Raw genomic sequence first — 9134 nt, forward strand, 5'->3', positions numbered from 1 at the left:
AGCACACCACGGACCTTGGCTCACCTCCTCCAGGAGGTCTGGCCCCTGCCTCCTCTGGGCTGCCACATCAGCGTGGGCATTCTCCCTGGCCTGCACTTCCTTCCTTGTTTGGTAGCTTTCTTTTCACATTCCTGTCTCTAGATCTTGGTTCTCGGCACATTTCTGCCTTCTACGTAGTACACACTTAATAATCGTTTGCTGGATAAAGGAGGGTGCCCATTTTCTGGACCCATCCCTGTTCTGGGTCACATTCTGTCCGTGACTACCGTAAGGTCTGGGAGCACGTGTGCAGATGATAGGTTGCTGAAAGGACAGTGACTTAGATGGATGCCAAGTGAGGATTCAGGAAGAACACGGCAGGTTATTTCAAGGGCCCTAATCCAACAAGTTGAAAATCCAGAGGAGAATATAGACCCCTAAAAACCACTGCGTAAGCACAGACTTGGGGTAATGAGGCTTGACTACAGCACAGGAGAAAAGACTTGGCGTCTGAGTGAGTCATGTTCTGACCAGCAGGCTGCTGGACTCTGTTAATGGGATTATGATGTTCAGAGAGAAAGAAGGGAGGGAGGGAGAAAAGGAGGGAGGGAGAAAGGAAGCAGGCAGTAAACTTCCTCCAGTGCCTTCAACACAATTGGATCTTGGAGATGCAATCCCAGAAGGATACAAAGTTTCTAAACTGAGTCAACTCACTTTCCAAACTTTAAATGACTTCAGGGACTAAAATGGTCCTGAAGAACAGACTGAAATTTAAATGATCTTCTAAGGGCGATGGCCAGTTCTTTGGAGATTGCACCCTGAACACAGGAGACAGGTGGAGGGCAGAGGACTGGCTGGACCCTTCACCTGTCACACATTCCGAGCCCTCACCCTGATGTTTCCCACTTGGTATCGCTATTTCTGACATGTGACCTCTTCCCAACTCTTAGGAAGCAGATCCTTCTTGCTCACCATGTCTCTTATAAAGGTAAGCACAGGATTTGATCACACCAAAAGTTTCGTTCATGCAGCTGCATTTTGGCCGTCAGACTTGATTGTAATGGAATGGAGTTGAAAAGGGGAGGTGGAAAGCCCTTTCACTGATATGATGTTATTCTCACAGAGTCAGATAGACCCATCAAACCTCAAATGTCTCTGAGGTCCTCTGCCCTCACCCCACTTTGTGCCGAGGGGAAAGGTCTTGCCTGGGACCCCGCAGTCCTAACCTTCTTCTCACACAGTTGTCTCTTCTTGATTGAGACTGGTGTGTGGGGTGGTGCTGTTTCTTGTTTTGTGGTTAAGAATCCAAAGTCCAGCGACAATAACGAGCCACGATTCTGGATCTCGTGGTGATGACATGGCGGGAATATCTTCTTCACAGGATCCAGGTTTTGGGGAGAGGTTGGAGGGCTGGCTGACGTAGAGTGAAACCCCAGCCTGGGACTCATTTACTGCGCCAGCACACACATCCACCTAGCAGGGCGGCATGTGAGCCATCCTCAAGCTGGGGGCCGTTGTCAGTGCTGACCAGCCTTTGTAGTCAGTTCCTGGCTGGCACATTTGCCCGTGTGAGAGATATATCTGTTTTAAGGCCCTGGGAGGAAAAGGGAGATGGACTCTTGTTTATCTTCATGCTGAAGCCAAGCTATTTCTAGACACTTGGAGGGCTGTCTGTGGAAGAGGGATTAATGTTGCAAAGGAGCAGATTTTGGCTCAGTATCAAAGGGGAACTACTTCAAAGTGCAGTGAGCCTTGCCAGGAAGTACAGCACCCCACGTCATTCAGGGAGCCAAATGCAGGCCAGAGGACTGTGAGGAATGCAGCAAGGGGCTTTGCACATTGGAAAGAGAGCAGATTGTGAAATAGATCCTAAGGCCTGTTGTCAGTAGCATCAGAGCGATCGTTTGGGTTGATAAGGATGAGGATGATATAATCACTTGTGTGTGTGACCATTTGCATGACTGTTTCCTCTACTAGATTTTGAGCTCTTTGAGGTTACGGGCTGTGACTGTCTTTGCTGTGATCCCAGCACCTAGAATTATGCCTGGCTCAGCACAGATGCTCAATAAATATGTCCACCTGAATTGAATTATTGTGGCACTGACTTGGTCACAACTACAGTGCTGAGCACTGCCAGAGGAGTGTCTCAGAGCTCCCCAGGCAGGAAGTGCCCCCGTATAGTTGAGGCAGGGGCTGGATGACTGAGAGCAGTTGAACAGATGGAGATCTGGGAAGTTCATGAATATTTTCGATACAGAGCAAATAAAACCAAATGCCCAACATCCTCAGTGTCACCTACAGTTTTTCACTGGTCCAGAATACATCCTAGTTTGGGGAGCTCTTAGAAGTCTGAGGAGAGATTCAAGCTTCCCAGAAAGAAGGCCTGACCGAGCAGGACTCAGGGCTCTGTGAACAGTCTTAGGGAGAAGCCAGGGCCTCTGGTGAGGCAGATGGAGAATGAAGAAAAGAAGGGACATTCAGTCAAACTCTCCCTCAACTTGGCCACAGTGCACAAGAGGCTCACTTGAACCCCAAATGTACAAAAGGATCAACCGGAGGTTAAGACCTTGGCGCTGTGTCTGGGTTAATTCTCTCAACAGGCAACACCAGGGAAGAGGAACTGCAGGCTCCCACCTCCCCCTAAGAGAAGAGGCTTGATTTTCTTTTTTTTCCTCTTGGTTTTCATTTATGTCATCTTGTCTCCTGTGTGCCTTATTCTTTTTCAATGTGTGCCGGATGTTGTATTTGCAAAATTACTTGTAGACATGATTTAGAGACTGGGTGATATTGCCTTCCTTCAAGGTAGATTTATGTTTGCTTCTGTCAGGTATTTGGGAGCATCAAAAATTTGGGACCATCTCAATCCAATTTCAGGGCTTGATTTGAAGCTGAGCTACAGCACTTGTAAATGCATGTTTCTTTCTGATTCACTCATTCCTGTGGTGCTGCCCTTTGGGTTCCCTACCAAAGGGAGGAGGTTTAGTTAGGAGCCATTCACAGTGGGCCTTGCACTTCAAAACCTGTTCCCACCTCCAGGAGGCTATGCGTAGTGCTTCTTGGCCTTTCAGTGGCCACCTCCAGAAGCTGCAAATGCCCTAGTTGAAACATAGCCTCAAATGCTGGATATACTTCTTTGAATTCCTTTTTTCCCCCAGAGTTATGACCCTATGATTCTTTGTTGTATTATTTACCTCACTAGTGCTTTACACAGATTTTTTTTTTTTTTTTTTTTTTTTGCGCGGTACGCGGGCCTCTCACCGTTGTGGCCTCTCCCACCGCAGAGCACAGGCTCCGGACGCGCAGGCTCAGCGGCCATGGCTCACGCGCCCAGCCGCTTCGCGGCACGTGGGATCTTCCCGGACCAGGGCACGAACCCGAGTCCCCTGCATCGGCAGGTGGACTCTCAACCACTGCGCCACCAGGGAAGCCCTACACAGATATTTTAAATCATTTGCCTGGTTTTCTGTGCTCTAGAGCCTGTGAGCCACAACTTCTGAGCCCGTGTGCCACAACTACTGAAGCCCACGCACCTAAAGCCCATGCTTCGCAAAAAGAGAAGCCACTGCAATGAGAAGCCCGTGCACCACAACAAAGAGTAACCCCCACTCGCTGCAACCAGAGGAAGCCTGCGTGCAGCAACGAAGACCCAAGGCAGCCAAAAAAAATTAAAATAAATAAATAAATAAATTTATTTTAAAAAAATCATTTGCCCAGTTTTAAAAATTGTCACCTGCAGATGAGTTAATCCACATTAACTCTTCATTCTTACTGAAAACAAGTTAAATACTGATCTCTACTATATTTTTTCTAGAACCCCTTAGACATGACAGAATTGTCAGAGCTCTTCTCCAGTTGCTCAGCAGGGTGAAGATTTTTGCCCTGCTGCCCAGGCACTTTGGGAGTCAGAGAGTGCTGAGATTGACCTCAGAGACTTCCTTCAGGTGATAGATTGGAGGCACCATGGAGAGGTCCAGTCAGACCTCCCCCCTGGTGGGGTTCATTCTCCTGGGCCTCTCAGCCCACCCAAGGCTGGAGAAAACGTTCTTTGTGCTCATCCTGCTCATGTACCTGGTGACCCTGCTGGGCAACGGGGTCCTCATCCTGGTGACCATCCTGGACTCCCGCCTACACAAGCCCATGTACTTCTTCGTGAGGAACCTCTCCTTCCTGGACATCTGCTACACAACCTCCTCAGTCCCCCTCATCCTTGACAGCTTCCTGACCCCCAGGAAAACCATCTCCTTCTCAGCTTGTTTTGGGCAAATGTTTCTCTCCTTTGCCATTGGGGCCACAGAGTGTGTGCTTCTGGGCATGACGGCGTTTGATCGCTCCGTGGCCATCTGCAACCCCCTGAGGTACTCTGTGGTCATGAGCAAGGCTGCCTACGTGCCCATGGCTGCTGGCTCCTGGGCAGCTGGTATCACCAACTCTGTAGTTCAGACATCCCAGGCTGTGAAGCTGCCCTTCTGTGGGGACAATGTCATCAACCACTTCACCTGTGAGATCCTGGCTGTCCTGAAGTTGGCCTGTGCTGACATCTCCATCAATGTGACCAGTCTGAGGATAACAGTTATTATCTTCCTGGGCATCCCAGTTCTGTTCATCTTTTTCTCCTATGTCTTCATCATTGCTACCATCCTAAGGATCCCCTCAGCAGAGGGGAGGAAAAAGACCTTCTCCACCTGCTCTGCCCACCTCACAGTTGTGATCATATTCTATGGGACCATTGTCTTTATGTATGCCAAGCCCAAGTCTAAGGACCCACTGGGGACAGATAAACAGGACCTTTCAGGCAAGCTCATCTGCCTCTTCTATGGGGTGGTGACTGCCATGCTCAACCCCATCATCTACAGCCTAAGGAACAAAGATGTAAAGGCTTCTGTGAAGACCTTTGTATGTCAGAAACACCTGAGTAATGTTGCCTTGTATATCTAGAAAAATAGTATAGATGATCTTATTTGCAAAGCAGAAATAGAGACACAGATGTAGAGAACAAACGTATGGATACCAAGGGGGAAAGGGGGGAAGGTGGGCTGAATTGGGCGATTGGGATTGACATATATACACTATTGATACCATGTATAAAATAGATAACTAATGAGAACCTACTGTATAGCACAGGGAACTCTATTCAGTGTTCTGCGGTGACCTAAATGGGAAAGAAACCCAAAAAAGAGTGGATATATGTATATGTATAGCTGATTCACTTTGCTGTACAGAAGAAACTAACACAACATTGTAAAGCAACTATACTCCAATAAAAATTAATTTTTTAAAAGAAATTTAAATTAAAAAAAAAAGAAAGAAACACCTATCTGAGTGACTGTCATGGAATTCCACGCTGCCAGAACACATGATCTCCAAACTCCTCAGTCCTCCTGGGGAAGTGGGAACCCAGTGTAGAGAAGGGAGTCTCCCAAGATTCATGTTGTGTACCATGTGAGTAAGACTAAGAAGTAAACTGGCCCTCCTCCCCTTGTTACATAGGCAATGGAATCTTCTATCTAAGAATCTAGAAGGAAAGAGCTTTGCATTTCTAGAAATGCTGGCTAGTTGTTGGCTTTGTGCATAACCACGGTGACGTCACATCATAGCTACTTTATGCCAATGAAATCTAAGATCCTCTGCAACCAGAAGCTGACACTTTGTTCTTATAACTAAAAAAACAAAACTAAATGGGTTGGGATGAAAGTTCATTTAAGAGTCAGTGGCTCATAGCTGGTCCTGGCCATAGACTCAGGGACCATCAAGATTCCCAGGGCAACCGTCTGGGGACCATGGCTTGTCCTGTTTGTTCCCAATTAAGTCTGATGCTTTGTTCCCCTGGGGGTTAAGTCCAGAACCCTCAGTATTGGGAAAAGCCCATTAACATTCCAAATTATTGTATTATTACAACAGCTGCTTCTATCACTCCCAGAGAAAACATGAGAGCTGTTCAAAGAGCAACTGGGTGGGAGAGGGCAGGGAAGGATCAGCCAGGTCAGCATAGACTGGGGCTGAACCATCCTGCCCTGTCCATCTAGAGGTGCTCTCAGCCCAGGCCAGGCAGCCAGAAACCTGCCTTCCAATTCCACCTCCAACACCATTTGCCACTGCTGAGCGCTTGGCTAAGTTTCTTTCCCTCTCTGGACCTTAATTCCTTTGTAAAGTAAGAGCTTATGGCCCATCCCTCTCACTAGACAATGAGTGTAAAAACACCTTGGGGAAAGCCCAGAGAGGAGTAGTTCATGGCTCACACCCCACAAACTGCCGCTCATTGATTAGGGATCTCCTCTGGGTTCTCTCCCCATCCTTCACAGATCATGAGCAATGGCTCCAAATTTCTAAGGCCACTTAGGGCACTATTTGAAGGAGACTTGGGTGGGCTGATTGTGGCTCTGGATACCTGTGCCTGCTGCAAACCCGCCATCTGGTGGACATTTCTGCAAACTCCTGAGATCAGTGCTTCTGGAACTTTAACGTGCTCCTGATTCACCTGGGAATGTTGTGAAAATGCCAATTCGGATTCATTGAGTCTGAGGTGAGGTTGGAGATTCTGCGTCTCTGACAAGTTCCCAGGTGATGCCATCTATGCTGCTGCCCTTCGGACCACACTTTGAGTAGCAGGCTCTGCAAGATGTGCGACTAGGGCCAAGGGTCTGAAGGGAGAGTCAGGGAAGCAACTCCGGCGTGTGCCAGGTCCTCCAGCATCGGCAACCGAGGCTGCTCTCTCCACTCTGGGGGCAGCAGTTTGCCCTGTGACCTCTCTTCTCTTACAGGTCTAAGAAGAATTTTTGGTTTATCAGTTTGTTCAGCTTTTCACTTGTTAGTACAGAGTGGTGTCTTCCAAGCTTCTTCCATGCTAGACCAGAAACCAGCCGTTCCCACTTCAAATAGCTCTCAAAGTGCAGTCAAGTGCAAGTGCAAATAGATACAACAGTGTTAAGTGCAAAATTAGAGGCATAAATATAACAGAGAAAGAAACGGATGTAAAATTTTGTGGAAAACAAAATTGTATTTCTAAAAATTAACCAGAAAAATATTATCAGTAATATGAGTTCAGAAAAGTTAAGGAGACAGAAATAACTTCTCAAAAATCAATTGTGTTCCTACATACCATCAGTATAGAACAAAACAGAAATAATTTCCTATTTGCAGTAGTAACGAGTACCGAATAATTGGGAAAAAACATAATTCCAGACATGACAGACTGTGTCAAGGAAAAAATGATGCATGTTGTTGGAGTATAAAGGAAGGCGGAGTGACTGACCAGGGGCTTGAGAGTATAAATACAAAACAATGGCCTTAATTTCTAAGGGGGAAGCTCTCAACTTGTAACAAATAGAACTTCTTTCATATGCATATTCCTGGTCTCTACCCCCCACCACAATGATTCAAATTTCACTGTGTCTGCGGTAAGGCCAATAGGAAACCTGGGCTTAGAAACAAAGTTATTTAGTGTTTTAAATTCCCCAGAAGCCAGGACTTCCTTGGTGGTCCAGTGGGTAAGACTCCGTGCTGCAACGCAGGGGGCCTGGGTTTGGTTAGGGGAACTAGGTCCCGCATGCATGCCACAACTAAAAAGTCCACATGCTGCAACTAAAGATCCCAAGTGCCGCAACGATGATCACACATGCTGAAAGACCCGGCACAGCCAAAATAAACAAACAAACAAACAATAAATAAATTCCCCAGAAGACTGTACTCAACTACATAAATTGCTAGTGAAGAATAATTGAACGGGACTTCCCTGGTGGTGCAGTGGTTAAGAACCTGCCTGCCAATGCAGGGGACTCAGGTTCGAGCCCTGGTCTGGGAAGATCCCACATGCCGTGGAGCAACTAAGCCCGTGCGCCACAACTACTGAGCCTGCACTCTAGAGCCTGCGAGCCACAACTACTGAAGCCCGCGTGCCTAGAGCCTGTGCTCCACAACAAGAGAAGCCACCGCAATGAGAAGCCTGTGCACCGCAACGGAGAGTAGCCCCTGCTCACCGCAACTAGAAAGACCGCGTGCAGCAACGAAGACCCAACGCAGCCAAAAATAATTTTGAAAATAATGATGTTAGAGTCTTCCTGCCAGATTTGAACTTATTACAAAGTAACAATTACTGAATGTTTTTAAAAGTGGCTATTTTTAAAAGTTTTGTAAAATCAGTGGTTATCAGAGATACCAGAAAATTAATTCCAACTATAAGAATCTAATACATACGTCAGGTCAAAATTAATAGCATGAAGAAGGAAGCACTTTTTAATAAATAGTGGGACAGCAGCAACATTCAATTGAATGAAGGTTTGCCTTTGATCCATACGTCACACCACACGCTACCATAAACTTAGGATGGATTAGAATTAAACATAAGACACCATCATGATTACACAAAACAAAAAGAGAACAGCATGACATATTTATTCCAGCTGGGGAAGAGGGCATGATTCACTATTCTGGAAGAGAAAGGGGGTTATCAGAATTAAAAGAGACATATTCGAACATACATCGCACAAAACTCTTGAATAATATGGTCTGATCAAACAAGAATCAAACTTCTCCCACATGGAGGTTTGTTGGGTTCTGCAAGTATTTGATTTGAGTTTCTTTTATATATATGTATATATATTCTAAATGACTTTTAATATGTAGTAAGACCATGGACACATGCAAACTTACGTTTTGAGTTTTGGCACACAAGAGGCCACTACCACAATAGCATGTGTATTGTTGAGTTGACTCCTTTGCATAGACCTCAGAATAAATCTTTTCCTGCCATCTCTTCATATTTATTTTATCTTCTTTAAATGTGTCAATTAGAAAAAGTGTAATTCTGCACTGATCTTTTCCCTAATCCAAGCCTATGCTCAACTGCTCATTTATAATTGTACCAGGGAGTACAGATGTGCACTGTTCCCAATTAAGTGTTGGGCAAGGCTCAGAATCATCTGCTTGGTACATGTTCTCATCATGGTGTCATAGCCAATTGCACAATAACAAGGGAACATGTAACTGGTCACACAGTAATAATGTCACATTATAAATAGTATTGGGATTAACCATACATTTGGGGTGTTACTTCTGACTACATTTATGATAAGGAATTTGAGCAGTTATCCAAACTTATTAGTAAATCAATATTTTTTCTTATTTTTAATGTCTAACGGGCATTTAAAAAATCAATACAG

At 45.7% G+C, this 9134-nt stretch overlaps 1 protein-coding gene across 1 annotated transcript; it reads left to right on the forward strand.

Annotated features, from left to right (window-relative positions):
• The first annotated feature begins 3223 nt into the window (after window positions 1–3223).
• Window positions 3224–5222, forward strand: LOC101280903 (olfactory receptor 13C7-like). The gene has a single exon (XM_004271525.3). The coding sequence runs from the start codon at window positions 3940–3942 to the stop codon at window positions 4912–4914; it is 975 nt and encodes a 324-aa protein (XP_004271573.1). The 5' UTR covers window positions 3224–3939; the 3' UTR covers window positions 4915–5222.
• Window positions 5223–9134: the final 3912 nt, after the last annotated feature.

This window comes from Orcinus orca, chromosome 6, assembly GCF_937001465.1.
Source record: "Orcinus orca chromosome 6, mOrcOrc1.1, whole genome shotgun sequence".
Classification (NCBI taxonomy): domain Eukaryota; kingdom Metazoa; phylum Chordata; class Mammalia; order Artiodactyla; family Delphinidae; genus Orcinus; species Orcinus orca.

Coding starts and splice junctions, on each gene's coding strand:
- LOC101280903 (XM_004271525.3), top strand. CDS start 3,940: ATGGAGAGGTCCAGTCAGACCTCCCCCCTGGTGGGGTTCATTCTCCTG.